The sequence below is a fragment of the Alligator mississippiensis genome, chromosome 5, assembly GCF_030867095.1.
Source record: "Alligator mississippiensis isolate rAllMis1 chromosome 5, rAllMis1, whole genome shotgun sequence".
Classification (NCBI taxonomy): domain Eukaryota; kingdom Metazoa; phylum Chordata; order Crocodylia; family Alligatoridae; genus Alligator; species Alligator mississippiensis.
Genome location: NC_081828.1, coordinates 86,034,926 through 86,052,766, shown reverse-complemented (window position 1 = coordinate 86,052,766; position 17,841 = coordinate 86,034,926). Strand labels below are relative to the sequence as shown.

General features: G+C 41.3%; 2 protein-coding genes across 4 annotated transcripts in view; one reads left to right on the top strand and one right to left on the bottom strand.

Moving 5' to 3' along the window:
• RPRD1A (regulation of nuclear pre-mRNA domain containing 1A) overlaps nucleotides 1-5,600 on the top strand; it is a 65,703-nt gene extending 60,103 nt beyond the window's left edge. The window contains exons 7-8 of one of the 2 annotated variants that reach the window (XM_006275571.4): nucleotides 571-769; nucleotides 1,378-5,600. In XM_006275571.4, the coding sequence (XP_006275633.1) occupies nucleotides 571-720 (150 nt within the window). In that variant the 3' untranslated portion in view covers nucleotides 721-769; nucleotides 1,378-5,600. Of the gene's footprint in view, nucleotides 1-570 lie in introns of both variants that reach the window. The other variant, XM_019479155.2, reaches the window with a different exon arrangement.
• Nucleotides 5,601-6,313: 713 nt separating this feature from the next.
• C5H18orf21 (chromosome 5 C18orf21 homolog) overlaps nucleotides 6,314-17,841 on the bottom strand; it is a 12,049-nt gene continuing 521 nt past the window's right edge. Inside the window, exons 3-5 of one of the 2 annotated variants that reach the window (XM_006275573.4) lie at nucleotides 17,674-17,841; nucleotides 8,794-8,999; nucleotides 6,314-6,728 (exon numbers count right to left, since the gene is read on the bottom strand). The exon at nucleotides 17,674-17,841 is cut by the window's right edge and continues 35 nt beyond it. In XM_006275573.4, the coding sequence (XP_006275635.1) occupies nucleotides 6,575-6,728; nucleotides 8,794-8,999; nucleotides 17,674-17,841 (528 nt within the window). In that variant the 3' untranslated portion in view covers nucleotides 6,314-6,574. The remainder of the gene's footprint in view (nucleotides 6,729-8,793; nucleotides 9,000-17,673) is intronic. The other variant, XM_019479158.2, reaches the window with a different exon arrangement.

The following is a 17,841-nucleotide window of genomic DNA, read 5'->3' as shown; positions in this document are numbered from 1 at the left end:
TTCATTTAGTTTTTCTTATCACAGTAAAAGCAAAAAATTAGTAGTAACATATAAGTAAATCTCTTGAGAAGTGTTGTGATTGGTTTCTGGAAATCAGATGTTTTTGTTAGCCATAAACCTTTTGCAAAATATTTATTTCTCTAAGGATATGGACAGATGAAAACATTAAGATGGCTTAAAAACTGGTTGGTGGGGAATGACACCACACATCAGTTTCTCCACAGTAATTGTTTAATGTGTCTATTCCTGTCCCACACTAAGTGGAAGCCAACATGCTTACTCCTGAATAAAACAGGGCAATGTTATTGTAATTTAGCATCCACTTACTGTGGGGTAGGAGTGGACACAGTTATTTAGCGTGGAGCAGCTGATGTGGTTAGACCCCCCTACCTTTCATCTTGGCATAATTTATTTGTCCATCCCTATAAAATTACATTTGGTTGTCTCAGGTATTTAAGAAATTATTTTTTATACAATACTAATTGAATAATGTGGGTGATATTTTGAAATCCTAGCCTATAGCAGCAGTGTCTGGAAAAGAACCTCATGATGAATCATTTTGTATTTCAGGAATACAAACGCAAGCTAGCCAGAGTATCCCAGGTCCGAAAAGAACTCAGGTCACGCATCCAGAATCTTCCTGACCTGTCCCGACTCCCAAATGTTACAGGCAGCCATGTACACCTACCATTTGCAGGAGATATCTACAGTGATGATTGATAATTAGAACATCTCTTTCCATTGCCTCTACTTTTCTGTGGAATGAGGGGTAGGTCATACTGGTTGATATTCCTGTAGTATTATTTTTGTATATTGTTGTTGGAGAGTGGTGGTATAAATATTCCAGATAATTTATAAGAATTGTTTAATATTGATTTGTTTACTATTTTATTGGTAAGTGAGCATATAGTTACATTTCTAAAAGGTGGCATCTGTGTATTATTATGTTAAAAATAGGTAATTACCTTAAATATACATATCTTTTATACAGACTTTGATCAGGTGCCCTTTAAGAAACTGATTGGTTTCTGCTTTATGATTTTTCTTATGTACCCTCTCTACTCCATGTAGTTTCAACATATAATCAAAGTATACATTTAAATTGCTACATTTCAATGACTAGTGAGGCAGTAGAAATCACACTATGGAAAATCACAATTTTATGTTGATAGTAGGTTACTGCAATTTATTTTTAAGTTGAAAGTGATCTTACTGGCTATTATTAATGGACCTGTTCCCAAAGTAAAACAAAAGTAAGTTATTAATCAATTTTGAAAATGGAAAATATTAATCATGTTAAATCCAGTATGTCTTTAAGTGACTTGTTTTTCAATTTATACTACCGTAGTAACTTTTCTTTCTCTTAAAACTTCACAGTTTCAAAATTGAGGGACCACTGGCTTGTACAGCAACCCATTTCTGGCACATCCATCTCCATTAAAAAGCTGATCCCAAAAATGTGAAGCAATTCCACAGCTTTAATTATAGTGTGAGTTAGTTGTATAGGACCAGATCTACTGCTGAATGCCCATGATTAAGATTTGAATGTGCTTAAGTACCATTTTACACATGCAGCGCAATACTATAGGTAGAATGCTGTAGTAAATGTAGAATTTGGGCCAAATCATTCTCTCCCATGGAGACATCCATCCAGAAAGGCCAGTAAGAGCCAAAGCCCCCATCCCTCCAAGTCCCTAGCGAACATCATCTAAATTGATGTTGCTTTTCTCACAGAAAGAGGGAAAATTCTTAGGTTATTGTATATAGTAAAATGTTGCTGAATATTTGTTTTTTTTTAACTCCAGTATGATACAAATACAGCATTTGTATATGGGTAGATAAACTTGGGGAAATATAATTGTTTACCATTTTTCTTGTATACACGTAAAGGGCCAGCTTTTAAGGGTGTTTAAGAGTCTAAATATACAGATGGATGTCTACTGAGACTTTCAGAATTGTTGAGCCCTCACTCCTTTTGAAATCAGTGCAAGTTAGGCACTTTTGAATCCCACCCTAAATGTCTGTGTTTTTATAAATACCCGTAAAAACCCGGCTCAAAGGTTTGCAGAGGATGTATTAAGAATTTTCTGTTAATTGTTTTCCTTAGTTCCATTTCACTGTAAACTTTCATACCAATCTTAACAAATACTCACCATTCTTCATACTTATCATGCCTAGTTTTGCAAATTAAAATATTGTACATCAGCAAAATGAAAACAGAAATAAAGTTTACAACAAATTAACACTTTCTCTGATACCCTTTTAAACATAATTGTTTTGGAAGTAAAAATAGACTGAAAGTTTCTTTGTAATCCTGGTGTGAAACCCTGGTTCTGTTGAAGTCAATAGGACCTTTTTGCCATTAATGCTATTAGGGACAGGCCCTGGAATACTTTTTCATTGTGAACAGGAGATAAAATATTACTTTTTCAAAATATGCATATTTAGACACAAGCCCTGTGTCTGATTATCCTCCCTCACACAAAGTGCCACAAATGAATCATAGTTAAGGGTGAAACCAAAAAGGTTTCCCACAGCATCCTTTCTCTCAAGTATGGTTTTGACAGCTCACAGAGAGAGCTTAGTCCCCCACCCAAGTATATTTCTCTGTACTTCTCAAGGTAAAAAAGAAACAGAGTATTTGTAAAGAGAATCCAGACTCTTCAGGATAGTCTCTGGGACTATCTATGGCCTTTCAACCATGCCTGGCCGTAGAGCACTCTTATACTCTTTTGGGTGTATATTCATGAAGTAGGAACCCACAGGAACTAAAGCCAAGAGGATAAACGTTCATTTACACACATTTCCCCCTGAGACTTGCAATGGGATAACACACAAAAGTATCTGGCAGACTCCACTCAAAAATCGGATTAGGAAATGAAACTATTGATGCTAGTTAACCTGAGCTCATCAGGTTGATGGCAGTTCAGGTTTATGACTCCATAGCAAAATCAGAGGTTGGGAGCTGGGGCATAATTAGCTCCAAGGAAACAAAGTAGGTTTTCTTTAGCAGAAATAGGCATGTACAAAGACAAATCTGTGGTTATTTTTAAAGATAATGTTAAAGTACGACTGGAAAGTTAGACCTAGATTGAGCTTCATGTTTAAATGTGTTCTAATCCATTAAACTATAGCTGTATAAATGTGTGTTTAGGCATATACATGACTCAAAGCAGTTATCTCATGAACAAACCAGAAAAGCACAGAACAAAACAATAGTCTCAACAAAACACATATTCCAAAGCAGAAAGATCATTATAACCATGCAGAGCCCCCATTTGATTCATGCAGGCTCTGTGTGATTTCCAGGTTTATCTTGAAGATCCATGTAGAATCCGGAACCAGGATTTGCAAAACATTTTGTTGTAGAGAGAATGTAAACACTTGTACTTTCTCTTCCTGCCTTTTACAGAAAAAAGTATGACCTTAATGTGTTAAAATCAGGGTAAAATCAGCTTTTGGCAGCTCAAGAACAGAGTAGACACTAACTTCACTATGTCTGTTTTGTTCTTCCAAATTGTTTGTATTGTAATCCTGTTGCATCTCTATAGATAAATGAGTGGTTAAATGCAAAAAAAATTAGGAAAAATCTTTTCCTCATAAAAAAATACACTAATCTCAAAGAAAAGTTAAGTGGGAAGTTTGAGAACTATGCATGCTGCTTTTTCTGGATAACATTTTCTGTATTTTAGTACCAAAATCTTTACCTCATGAAACCCTTGGTTTTTAAAGTAGCTATTAATAAGTTGAAATTTAGGGGAGATAAATGTCCCTGGTTTGTCACTACAAGAACCCCATGCCAATCAAGGAATGATGAGCTGGATTTCATATAATTTTACAGTATCAACTAAATTAGAAGTTTTAGTGCTGTGACAATAAATGCACCAAAGGAGATGATCCATTAAGACACAGCAACAGCCATTATATTGATATCCTTAAATTCTTAGCTACCAAACCTTAGCATACGTTCCTGTAACATCTCAAGAGTAAGTGTGGGAAGCTCAGAACCTGAAAACAAGTTTGGAGACTAAATGGCAGAAAATAATTGACTAGAAAACAGTAAATGAAACAAACGTCTGCCTTAACAGAAATACAGTTTTCTCTGTAGATTATTCATATCCACAATGCAGAGGTAGTTTTGTAACCACTCTGGGTACAGATTTGTTGTGTTTTTTATTTGGTAATGTGGTCTGCTCTCACTGAAATACCAAACTTCCCTCACTCCACAACTAAAATACCAAACCAAGATACTTTTTGAGCTTGAAAATGTTATACCCCTATGCAAAGGTAGATTTTTCCATGGAACAATGTAGACAGTATATTCATTATTTGGCCTTTCTTCTTGGAGAAAAATGGAGCTAAGCCTGCAGCCCTTCATCATATAATCACTACTTATTCAGTAGTCATTTTTCTGCAACCAGTGGGACCTGCTCACAGGTATAAAGCCTTGGGTCAAGGCTCAGATTTCATAGTTGTACAATTCTATATGTCAGTTCTCCTTGTTCTGTGGTTTTTCAAACAAATGTAACATCCTTGGTTACAACACTTCAGGTATTTTAAAAATAATTTGTCAGCTTTGTTGGACGTTAACCTGTAGTTTAGAGTAACATTCACTTGCTTGCTTTACATTCAGCTACTGTTCAGGTTTTCACATATGGTGCCACATACCCTTCATTATTCTCTCAACACAATCTATATACTTTAAAATGTTGTATAAAGTAACTTAGCAAAGTATCTAGCTGAGAAACTTCATTTTGATTTGATTACAGTACACGCCTGTTTTTCTAAAACTAGTCAGTAGATTAGGAACAAACTGACCTTGCTTCCATGAGTCAGTGGCAAAACTCATATGAAGGTTAGTGATTCCAGAAGGGTCCTCCAGTGGTTACAAAATGTATGCATTTAGCATGAAATTCACCTGAGTGCCAAGGACCAGCATGAGGCCTGTAGAAAAGTCCTTGCCACAGAGTGAATTTGTACCTTACAGAATGTAAGTACAGATTCAGCACTGTTGTAGATAGATTATGAAGTGGATGCAGTGGCAGGATTTCTGAAGGGTTTTCTGTGGGTATAAACATTTGGGACCAGTTCCACACATTTTATTCATGCAAATGTTCACACTATTTCTGTGATTTAAGCAAGTAGATTTGGCTCTTAGTGACTCACTTTTAGAAAATTAGCTTAAAATCTTAATAGGTATGTTATTTTTTCATAAAGTTGATATCCAGTTCTGTCTGAGACCCTATCCCCTGTGTGCTAAGTTATCTTGATTAATAAGTAGATCTTCTCCATCTTATTTAGAACTCTAATTCCAGTTTTATCTTTACTACATTAAAGATGCTTAGTAAGCATGAACTTTTTGTGGGGTTTGCAAAAATGCAATAACGGCACTTTGTAATTTGTTTGCAACAAAAACGACTTATTTGTTAAAAGGTAACAAAGGTCACAAAAGGTGACAAGTAAGAAAACAAGATGTTTGAAATGTAAAGGTGTTTCATTATTGTGCTCTGCTCACAGAATGCGTAATACTTGTGTAATTTATGTTCTAAGTAACACCTCTCTGTATGTTTTCATATTTAAAATAAATTGTTGTAAAAACATTCTGTTTATAAATAATATTATTTAATACTTGTAGAACTGTATTTTAGTAACTGTTTTTTTTATACTGACCCTATGAACCACAACAGTGGGGGAATGGTTAATTTTAAGGATGACATTATGCTTAGTATTTAAAAATGGTAAAATGAATTGACACTTTTAAAGAAAAGTTCAAGACCTCCTTGTGCTGTCTTAAAGTGGAGTAATTTGTTTGGAAACCTTTGCAGAGTCTGGGCATTGTATATTTTAACTATAACCTGCTCTTGGAAAGGTACACTGCACATTACAGCATCTGTAAGGTTACAGCTCTGGGAAAAGCATATGTTTAAACCACTAGAGAGTCTGCAAGAACAGGCATTATTAGGGGCCTGGACAGTTAGATCAAAGGATATCAGCTCTCACAAAACGGTATAGACAGAGGATCTGCCTTCCTAAAACTTGTGTGAAGACCCAATTAGAAGCAGCCTCTGAACTCTGTTCAGACTCCAAAAACCTAAAAGTAAAAACATCCAGCATGAGAAAAACACATGGGAAAACCAAATGCAGCTGCTTGGTGGGTTTTCAGCTTTACCAGGGCTGGCATGTTAAGATGCGGGGATAAGTAGGGATGAGCATTGTGTTTAAATGCTTGCAGGGTACAGGATCCTATTTGAAAAAAAAATCCCTATACATACAGATAATTTGTTTTTAATTCCTGAGCCATTAAAGTTCAAACTTCTTTGAGACATGGCATATTAATTTTATTATTCCAGCAATACACACTGATGTACAACCCATTTGGAAACAATCTTTGTATTTTTATGTGATGTACTCAAATTTCCCCCTGCATTACAAAAAATAAAAAACTTGGCAAAGAAAGATATTAAATAGTATCTGGGTATGTTGTAAAGAAGTATTTAATTTGGTTCATTTATGGAGCTAATCTTAACCATTGCTTTGGTATCCTTTATCAAGATTACTGTAGTCATTCAGTATTTTAAAGTGAAGACAAGAAGTTTTTCAAGCCCCCCTTCTGACTCTCTTCTTTTTCTTCTTGGTCAAGAAGCCATTTTAAATGAGAGAAGTGAAATTTTGTGTTCCTGGGAGTCCTGGGAGAAGAAATGGGTGTTGACTTTCCAGACTTACATGTTCTGAAAAGGAAAGGAAAAAAGCAATTGATTTGTAAAAAAGTGAGACTGGTATAAATAATAACACTGTAATTTTATGGCCAGATTTTTAAAATGTTCAATGAATACAATTTTAATTGCAAATATAAACTATATTTGAACAAGAAAGTGAGCAGGTATAAGCATAATTGCCTGTCTGTGGATGCATCTACACGAGATATTTACTGCAGAGTAGACTAATTAGCTCTGCAGTAAAATGTCATCGTCTACACGTGGTATTATTAGGACAGAGTAAACTACTCAACTCTGTCACAACGCATGTGTAGATACTGACGGGGCTGGTTGCAGCATGAGGGTGCTTTGGTGCAGGGGTATAAGTCCTGCACTGAAGCACCCTCATGCTCCAACCAGCCCCTCTGCAGCATGCTGAACTGGGGCAGAGAAGCCCTGGGCTGGTAGGCTGACCTCCAGGGCCCTCTGCCAGCCAGAGCTGCTCTGCCCTGGCTCAAAGTGCTGCAGTTCTGGGTACATGTGCAAACAGTGCGCCTGGGAGCAATAAACTCTGGCACTAACTGTACCAGAGTTTATCCAATCGCCTTAATACCATGTATAGATGTGCTCTGTGTATACAAACACTGAGCTATGCACACAGCTGCAACTGTGCTTAGAAAAAAACAATCCCTAAAAGAACATTTGATGCTAAAGGACAAAGATAACTTGAATGTATGCTTATAGCTATAGACTTCAAGTTTCTTTTCTATGCATACTCGCTCTGTACAATAGAACCTTTTGACCCCTACGACTAAACAATTAAATCACTGGTCAGGAAGCCTCGATTTAATCATTTTTTTCTACAAAGAGTGAATTCTCGTTGTTTTATATAACCATAATACATATTATTCATAACTCAGAGATAATGTAGGTATCATTTTTTGAAGGTACACATTAAACATTTTAAAGCAGTGACTTATTTTGATATATTTTCAGATTAATTTTGTAGCTACATAAGAAAACTGAATGATTTGGTTATTTTATTTATGAATTCAAGCAGATACTTGTGAAGTCACTGGGAGGTAAACTATCTCCAATTCAGTAGATTAATCTTTTATATTTTGCGTGTTTGCCACGCTATATTAGGAGGACATCAAATGAGCGTTGCAGCCATAAGTTATTAGCTTGGGGCTTTCTTCACTTTCTTCTAGATTTCTTCTCATCTTTGATTTCTTCTCTCCTTTATGGCCTGACAAGCCTGCTGCCATGATAGGTTTCCCTTCTAGCATACCATTCCCTTATTAGATCTCAAATCAATGGAGAGGCTATACTCAGAAACTTATCCCTCAAGACTTCTGGAATATTCTGCTCAAAATGTTTCTCTTACGCTCCTACTGCCCCTCCCTCCTTGCATTTGTCACCAGACTCCTCCCTCCTTGCCCCCAACAATTCTCTATTCATTTAACTTCTTGAAACTCTGCACTTTTAGAGAGTGGTAATGGCTTGACTCTGCACACAAACTTGCATAGAGACAATAGGGCTGATGGGTAGGTCATCAGGTATGTCAGTTTGAGAACTGAAACTAAGCATCACAGAGATGCTTAATGGGATCTTCTAGACTAAGCACTAAGTCCCCATTGGACAGAGTGATTTTTCTCTAATCTTTACTAATCCATAGAGGAGCCTCTGGGACCCCCATAAGATTGGACCCCTAATATAGTCCATGGCCTGTTGTGACATATTTATAACACTTTTCTAAAAAGGTTACATGAACATATTGCCTCAAACAGTATATACTTACCTCAAATAATATATAAATACCTATTCCATGATGATATCTTTGAGGTTTAACATACCTTAAATTAAAACTGTCTTTACAAAGGTTTATTTTTTTTAAAGTATTATAACAAAAAAAAATTTTAAATACCATTAAATCAAAAAACATCTGATTTAAATTTTAAAAAAATTAAAATTTTTATCCACCCTGAAACTAATTATTATTAAATGACAACTGATATCACAGTAAGTCAGTGGGAGATAGGACTGTGCCCTATTCATAAAGGTATGTTGCCCTTTTACGTAAAATGGAAATATGTACTTGGAAATGGATGCTGGACTCCTGCCTTTAGACCCAGAGTTACTGTAACTTGAGGTTGTCATATTTGCAGGTAGTTTGTTCAGGACGGGTGTTTCCATGACGGATTTATTCCTTAGAGTACCAGAACAGCTAGCTACTGTTGCCAAAACATCCCGTCTTTCACCATAATGTCTTGTTGTTTTGTTGCACAAGTTACATGTAACCAACTATAAGGAGAGAGAGAGAGAGAAGGAAATATTAGCTCTTCTGACCGTTACTCCCCATTTTATTTATAAGGTTGTTGTGAAACTCACCAAACTTTTATTTTAAATTCAAGAGATTCAAACTGTTTAAAACTACTTGCTTGCATGAAGCAGGGAGACACAAAAAGCTATGTTAAATTCACAATTCCATTTTTTCTTTAAGCCACTTAAGACAAATTCCCAGAGGTATATGGAGATGACACCATTGCCCTTGAAATGAATGTCAGGAGAATCCTTGAATAGCAAATGCATAACATACTGAAATATGGAAAAGAAAGGAAAAGAAACAAGGAAAATATTAGACAACATTAAGACTCGCTCTAACTGTACAGCACTTTTCACCACCAGGTGGTAGAAGCTCCATTCTTGGAGGTTTTCAAAACCCCACTAGACAAAGCTTTGGTTGGGATGATCTAGATAGGGATGGTCCTTGCTTTGAGAAGGGGGTTGGACTAGATGACCTCCTGAGTTCCCTTCCAACCCTAACTTTCTATGATTCTATGAATGCACCTCAGTGGATTTACATTTTATTACAAATATACAAAATGTTCAAAATACAAATATACAAAATGTTCAAAATACATTTTAAAATGTGCACAGAACTGCATTTGTGCTTAGAAAGCAAAACCAGTCCCTAAAAAGGTTTTACACTAAAGGGTAAAAATAACTTTGTTTATAGCTGCAGATACTTTGAGGTTTTTTATGCACATTGCTCTATTCATTACAAGCTGATGTTTGCAATTGAAATAATTATAATTACTTTCTTTTCAGAAAGTTTAAATCACACTTTTGTTTGGAGACTCACCAAGGTATAATAAAAATCTCCAGCATTCGAAAATAAGGGTATGTGGATGTTAAATATCTCACTGAGTGTAGCTTTTGTTACTGAGGCAAGGATGCTCATTGAATCATGGAGAAGGGGAACCCAACAGAGGAAGTAGAGCCATCATTTCATAATATTTGAGTAGTTACCTGAAGTTAAAAAGAAACTTAGAACTCCAAAATGTTTTATTTCAAAAGAAGTATTTTGATCAAGAAAGATGCTATGCATTTTTCAGTTTTGTGGATTTGACCAAAGTCAATTCTTCACATGGCTCTAGCACTTAATATATTTTTAGCTCTGTTGCAGGGCACCAAGCTGTGCCTGCACCTTTAAAGGCAAAAGCAGCCTAACAAAGGAGCCCAGAGCTCCACAGCTGCAGCTGCAGGCTGCCTGAGTAACAGGCTAACAAGGTAATTAGCACCTGCAGGCAGTCAGCTGACCAGAAGAACTCAGAGCCCAGGGAACATATAAGCCAGGGCTGGTTGAGCTCACTCTCTGGCAACTGCAGGGAGAAAGACTTCCTGAACAAGACTGCTGCCTAACATATCTGACTCCCTGCTTGGCTATCTCCAAATCCAGTAAGACTCTAGGAGCTCATAAGGTACCCAGGGCAGTACACTATCCTAAAGGTGGGAGTTTGCTCTCTTAAAGGGGCAGTGTACTGCCTTTATTGTTAGCTTTATGTTATAGCCCAGGGGTTTAGGTTTGTTATTGTTTGAACTGGTGGACCAGGATGAGGCTAATAGGGGAGGATGAGGCCTCATTAGTGCCCAAAGGAGCACAGGCTAGAAGACCTAGCTATATTAAAGGGGTGGAGGCTGAGTAGGCCAACACCCCAACAATAGGAATAATTCTAATATTATAAAAGCCTTTGTCTGTCTGTAATGCTTTATTTGCACTCTGATTGGTTGTCTGAAACAGCCACTTGGAGTGCTCCAAGGGCTTTCCAAACAAGAAGCGAGGGGAACGGTGGAGCTGACAAAGTGGGCAGGCATAAGGCGCAAGGGGGAGAGAAGCTGGAAGGGGGGGGGGGGGGCACAACTGCAGTGCCCTGCTGCTGCCGCCACTGGGCCCTGAGGACAGCCAGGAGGCGGGGGATGCATGTGGCCAGACATGTAGCGGTGGTGGCACAGGGTGTAAGCTCCCCACCATGCCTGGGAGGCAGCGGCACTGCTGCGGGGTGGAGCAGCAGGGGGAGGGGCGCACTAAGTTAGTAAGCTAGACAGCGGGGGGCACAGCAGTGGTAGTGCAGGCTGGCTCCATCCCCTGCCTGCCCCCCTCCACCCCCCCCATCATTCTTGATGGGTAATTGGCTAGTATTTGGATAACGCCTGCGAGGCTTGGGGTGTGGTAAAGGTGAGGTTTGGAGCCATGCAATTGTTCCACAAGGCCTGAGGTGCCACACACAGCACGGTAGTAAAGAGAGGCCTGGCAAAAGGCCCAAAAAACAGTGAGCTTGATTCAGGTTCAGCAGACTGGGTCCAAGCAAAGGCCTGTGGGCAGCCTCCAAATTTATTTTACCAACAGGACGTGGCAGGTGAGACAAGAGGGCGCCCTTGGGGTGGAGCTTGCATGGTCACAGAGCTGCAAGGGGTATTACAGCCACCCCTGGGGACACAGCTCCATGACAAGCTCTTAGTACCACTTATATAAAAAGGAAGAGGGACCAGGAGTATGGGACTAGGCAGCATCTCCACAAAAGACTGCTATTAGTACACAGTTCAGTAAGCGCTGGCTTGGGCAAAAAAAAATCTTCCCAAATAAATTTTTATTCACCAGTAAGTCATTTCTGAAAAGGACATGCAGATGATGACTCTAAGATTTAAGAATACTGCAAAACAAGAATAGACAACTAAATGCAAATTGCAAAATTAGCAGTACATCTTAACTGAGAACTAGAAATAGTACTAACTGCTAAATATCATCTCGTATGTGTAACCAACTGACGTCTCTTGTTGGTTTAGTTCTCAGTCAGCTCTGTTCTTAATTATTGTTTTCTGCAGTATTAAGTGTATAGGGTTCTCTACTGGTCATCTGGAGAGCTGTCAGTTCCTGACAGTATTTTAAGCATGTAATACCAGAAACATTTTGAGCATAATTCTTAGAAATCCACAGAATGTAAACCCAAATTACGATCAGTCTGTAAAACAATCTTTATCTTAACTTGCACAAGTGATAATAGAATTCAGTTTATCTGAAACAAAGTAGTACATATTACTTCATCTTTAAGTCCCAATTTAGAGATATTTACAGACATTAAAAAGAACCAAAAATGAGTAATTCATATGTATGGATGCATGCTACATCTTAAGAATCTGTCAAGTTACCAAATCTAAATTTAAGATCTGCTTCAGCTTGATAGACATCCCTATATAGGGTTATTTTTCTTTCTCCTATTTTTTAAATTGCACGTTAGCAACTACTTATTCCTTTAGCGTGTCACTACATAAAGTAATCTGAGCAAGCCCTAAAGATGCTTCTATTCGGATAACGTGGGTGAGATGACAAACATTATACCTCGGGTACCAAAAAAAGTGAACAAAAAAAGCCCTTCATATATAATCTGAATGTAACCTAATATCAGACCAGTGAATAATATAAAAGTATCACTCCTTGTTTCAACGTTTCCAAAACCTTCACATAAAAGAGAGAGTTTGGAGGAAAGAGAACTTTCTTTGTTTTAGTTTCAGCATCGATCCAAAGAACCAGTTGCTTTTGACAACTAAGTGATAGCAGGTACCATTCATGATACTTCAATCTAATTTAGGGTTGCTGGTGCTCCAGATGAGGGTGCTCCCTGGAGAGGGTCCAGAGAAGGGCCACTTGATATGGGAAACAAGCAGGATGAACTAGCGCTCCTGCTTGCACTAAACACCTATGACTTAGTGGGGCTAACGGAAACCTGGTGGGATTCATCCCATGACTGGGCGGTACATATTGAGGGCTATAGATTGTACAAAAAGGACAGGGTGGAGAAGAAAGGGGGAGGGGTTGCGCTCTATGTCAGTGAGCAATATACATCAACCCTCATCAAGACAGAATCCAAGGATGAGGAAGTAGAAGGATTGTGGGTTAGGCTACATGGGGGGCAAGGAGAAAGGGATTTGGTGGTAGGGGTCTGCTACAGACCCCCACATCAAGGGGAAGAAAGAGATTCAGGGCTCATGAGGCAACTCTCGGAGACCATAAAAGCTAAGGAGGTGGTAGTCATGGGGGACCTAAACTACCCGGACATCTGCTGGGAGTCACAGACAGCAAAGTCCTACCGCTCACGCAGGTTTCTAACCTGTGTACAGGACCTCCACCTGACACAGGAGGTACACGGTCCCACTAGGGGGAATGCCATACTGGATCTGGTATTGGCAACGGGAGATGACATGGTAGCAGACCTCCAGATCGGTAGCCATCTGGGGGACAGCGATCACCTAATAATAGAATACACCACAAGACGTCGAGTGGGTAAAGTAACTAGTAGGGTGAAAGTGCTAGACTTTAGGAAAGCTGATTTCAATGAACTCAGGCTATTAGTCAAGGACGCACTGCAGAGTAGGAGATTTGAAGAAATGGAAGCCCAAGAAGGGTGGCTGTGCCTTAAGGAAACGATCCTTCGGGCACAAAGCAAGACGATCCCCGAGTGACGCAAAAGAGGGAAAGGGGCCAGGAGGCTTCCCTGGCTGACCAGAGAAATCCAGGGCAGCCTAAGGGACAAAAGGGGAGCACATAAAAAGTGGAAACAGGGAGAGATCACTAAAGATGAATATACCTCCTCTGCTTGTGCTTGTAGGGAGGCAGTTAGACGGGCCAAAGCTACCATGGAGCTGAGGATGGCAACCCAAGTAAAAGACAACAAGAAATTGTTTTTTAGATATATAGGGAGTAAAAGGAAGGCCCAAGGAGGAATAGGACCCCTGCTAAATGGGCAGAAGCAATTGGTGATGGACAGGGGGGACAAAGCTGAACTCCTCAACAAGTTCTTTGCCTCAGTGTTCCTAAGTGAGGGGCATGACAAGTCTCTCACTGGGGTTGTAGAGAGGCAGCAGCAAGGCGCCAGACTTCCATGCGTAGACCCTGAGATGGTGCAGAGTCACTTGGAAGAACTGGATGCCTTTAAATCGGCAGGCCTGGATGAGCTCCATCCGAGGGTGCTGAAGGCACTGGCCGACATGATTGCAGAGCCACTGGCGGGAATATTTGAAAGCTTGTGGCGCACAGGCCAAGTCCCGGAGGACTGGAAAAGGGCCAATGTGGTCCCCATTTTCAAAAAGGGGAGGAAGGAGGACCTGGGCAACTATAGGCCAGTCAGTCTCACCTCCATCCTTGGTAAAGTCTTTGAAAAAATTATCAAGGCTCACATTTGCGAGAGCCCGGCAGGACAAATTATGCTGAGGGGAAATCAGCACGGGTTCGTGGTAGGCAGATCGTGCCTGACCAATCTAGTTTCTTTTTATGACCAGGTTATGAAATGCCTGGACACAGGAGGAGGGGTGGATGTCGTATACTTAGACTTCAGGAAGGCCTTCGATACGGTATCCCACCCCATACTGGTGAACAAGTTAAGAGGCTGTGACTTGGATGACTACACAGTCCGGTGGGTGGCGAATTGGCTGGAGGGTCGCACCCAGAGAGTCATGGTGGATGGGTCGGTTTCGACCTGGAAGGGTGTGGGCAGTGGGGTCCCGCAGAGTTCGGTCCCTGGACCGATACTCTTTAATGTCTTCATCAGTGACTTGGACGAGGGAGTGAAATGTACTCTGTCCAAGTTTGCAGATGACACAAAGCTATGGGGAGATGTGGACACGCCGGAGGGCAGGGAACAGCTGCAAGCAGATCTGGACAGGTTGGACAAGTGGGCAGAAAACAACAGAATGCAGTTCAACAAGGAGAAATGCAAAGTGCTGCACCTAGGGAGGAAAAATGTCCAGCACACCTACAGCCTAGGGAATGACCTGCTGGGTGGCACGGAAGTGGAAAGGGATCTTGGAGTCCTAGTGGACTCCAAGATGAACATGAGTCGGCAGTGTGACGAAGCCATCAAAAAAGCCAATGGCACTTTATCATGCATCAGCAGATGCATGACGAATAGGTCCAAGGAGGTGATACTTCCCCTCTGTCAGGTGCTGGTCAGACCGCAGTTGGAGTACTGCGTGCAATTCTGGGCACCGCAATTCAAGAGGGATGCGGATATCCTGGAGAGGGTCCAGAGAAGGGCCACTCGTATGGTTAAGGGCCTACAGACCAAGCCCTACGAGGAGAGACTAGAGAAACTGGATCTTTTCAGCCTCCGCAAGAGAAGGTTGAGAGGCGACCTTGTGGCCGCCTATAAGTTCATCACGGGGGCACAGAAGGGAATTGGTGAGGATTTATTCACCAAGGCACCTCCGGGGGTTACAAGAAATAATGGCCACAAGCTAGCAGAGAGCAGATTTAGATTGGACATTAGGAAGAACTTCTTCACAGTTTGAGTGGCCAGGGTCTGGAACGGGCTCCCAAGGGAGGTGGTGCTCTCCCCTACCCTGGGGGTCTTCAAGAGGAGGTTAGATGAGCATCTAGCTGAGGTCATCTAGACCCAGCACTCTTTCCTGCTTATGCAGGGGGTCGGACTCGATGATCTATTGAGGTCCCTTCTGACCCTAACATCTATGAATCTATGATTCCTATTTTTGCAAGTACTAGCATAAGAATTAGTAGTTTCACCTTTGACTCACTAAAACCCCCTGCAAAACTATCATATGTGACATAACAGAGTATGCCATCCACTAGTGGGCTCAGCAGTAGGCCTGTGCGAAGCAGCAAGTATTTGATTTGGGTTCAGCCAATTCGGAGGGACAGTGATTTGATTCAGTGATTCAAATCACTGTCCCGATTCGATTCGGAGATTCAGGCATAGACTATAATGGGGAATCACTAAAATACCTAGAACTTTGTCATTTTTTGGTTTGGATGAAAACAGCAGGGATGGTAGCCGCATCTGAGGGCATGAAGCCTGCCTATTTTCAAAGAGATAGGTGCAGGGGTTTCTGTGAAAGTGCACCTGAAATTGTTGAAAGCAACTCTTATCACTTGTGTATGTTAAGACAGGGCAGGATGAAAGCAGCAGGGATAGTCTTTGCTGATGGTAGGGAACTTGGAGAAAGATCACAGTCACTGGCCAGCTACAGATGTCAATATCAGAAGTCTGCCCCCCCTCCCCGACTTTGCATATATGGAGGATCATCCCATCCCCCTCCCTCTTCTCATTTTCCGTTTGCTGCAAGCCTTCTGAAACTCCCCAAATTGATTTGAAGGCTTCCGATTCGATTTGGAGCTTTTAATGAGTCTTCTGCTTCAGAGATTTGGCTGCCAAATCGGGCTGAATCTCTTCCGAATCAAATTGGCTATTGAAGCTTCGCACAGCCCTACTCATCAGGGCATTCTCTTAATTTATTAAGGCATCTGTCTGCTTAACCTATTTTAACAGTATTGTATATCCCCACAGTGCTACATTAAAGGTGTAATATTGTTATCTGTGTTACATATTCGGTACTAGAAGATTCTTCGCTTTTATTTCTTCTAGAACATAAAGATCATGTCGTAAAGCATGACTTATTTAGTATTGCCTCTGCTTCATTTTAATAGGTGTCTTCCAACTCATTTTTGCGCGATTCACAGGCACCCCCAACACTTGCCCTTCCGTGAGGTATGTGTCAGACGCACACCTCAAGTACGCCAGGCTGCAGCCCCTTTACCACCACCTCCAGAACCTGTTGCTGAGGTGCTGGCTCCGCTACTTCTCCCTGCATCTTTCTCAGTTTATGCCCTCCCTATCCACAGAACCATCAAGTCCTGGGACCTCCTGTTCAACCTCTTCCTGGCCCTACCTAAGCTAGCCATCTACCTGACCAGGAAGAAGGCTCTGGCAGGGGGACCCCTGCAGACTGCCACTTTCCCATCCCCAGTTCAATCATGTCTCAGGCAGAATTTCACTGGACTATATTCACTGGCTGTTTGGACTTGTTTGGGGGTCAGTGGGCACTGTCTGGTATGCTCTGCTCAGTGCCCCTTTGGTGCACGCATTATGAACCACTGACCTTTGCTCCCATCCCCATTTTGTTTTTCTGTTGTTCCACGTAATCACCTGACACTTATTGAATAGCTCCCTCTATTAACAAGGAAACCTGCTGCTCTGTGGGCCTAAGGACCAGATCCTCAATATGTGTTAAGTAGGCCTGGTCAACCTGCTCCCAGCTCTAGCTAAGGTAGCCATCTACCTGACCAGGAAGGAGGCTCTGCCCCGAGGAATCTCTGTGGACTATGGCGGGGCCACTTTCATGTCCCCAGTTCAGTCCTGTCTCTCAGCAGAACTTCACTGGGCAGTGTCCACTGGCTCCTTGGACTTGTTCAAGGGGCAGTGGGCACTGTCCAGCATTTTCCACTCAGGGTTCCTCCTGCCCCTGAGCACTCATCATCAACCTGTGACCCTCACTCCCATCTGTTTTCCTTCTCAGTTGCCCCAAGAGATCAGCTGACACACACCTGGCAGCCTGCTCTAAGACCCAAGACAGGCTTCTTCTGTGGGTGATCAGCCTGAGTTGTGAACTGGTAATCAAAAGGCTGGCAGTTCAAGTCTGGGTGTGGGCAAGTGAACCAATACTGGAGGGGACTCTTTGGGTACAATGAGCATGTTTCTGTTGAGCTTCAAATGGGCCTGCTGCCAGTACCAAGCATTGCTGGATGGGCCTGGCCTACCAGCCCCAGACTGTCAAAGCTTCCACCCAAGATTCCTTGGAAACAACAAGCTCAGGGGGGCACAGGGCTAACCACCAAAACAAGCCTCACCAGGATGCTTTTGGAACCCTGGTACTTTCTCCAAAGCTTCATCTGCTTCCAGCTGAATTTCTGGTTCTTTGCCTTCTGACACAGCAGCTTCTGGACCTGCCGTGTTGCTTTTCTCTTGGGCCCAAGGCGCACACGGTGGTTCCCAGGCACCCTGAACTGGAAGCAGTA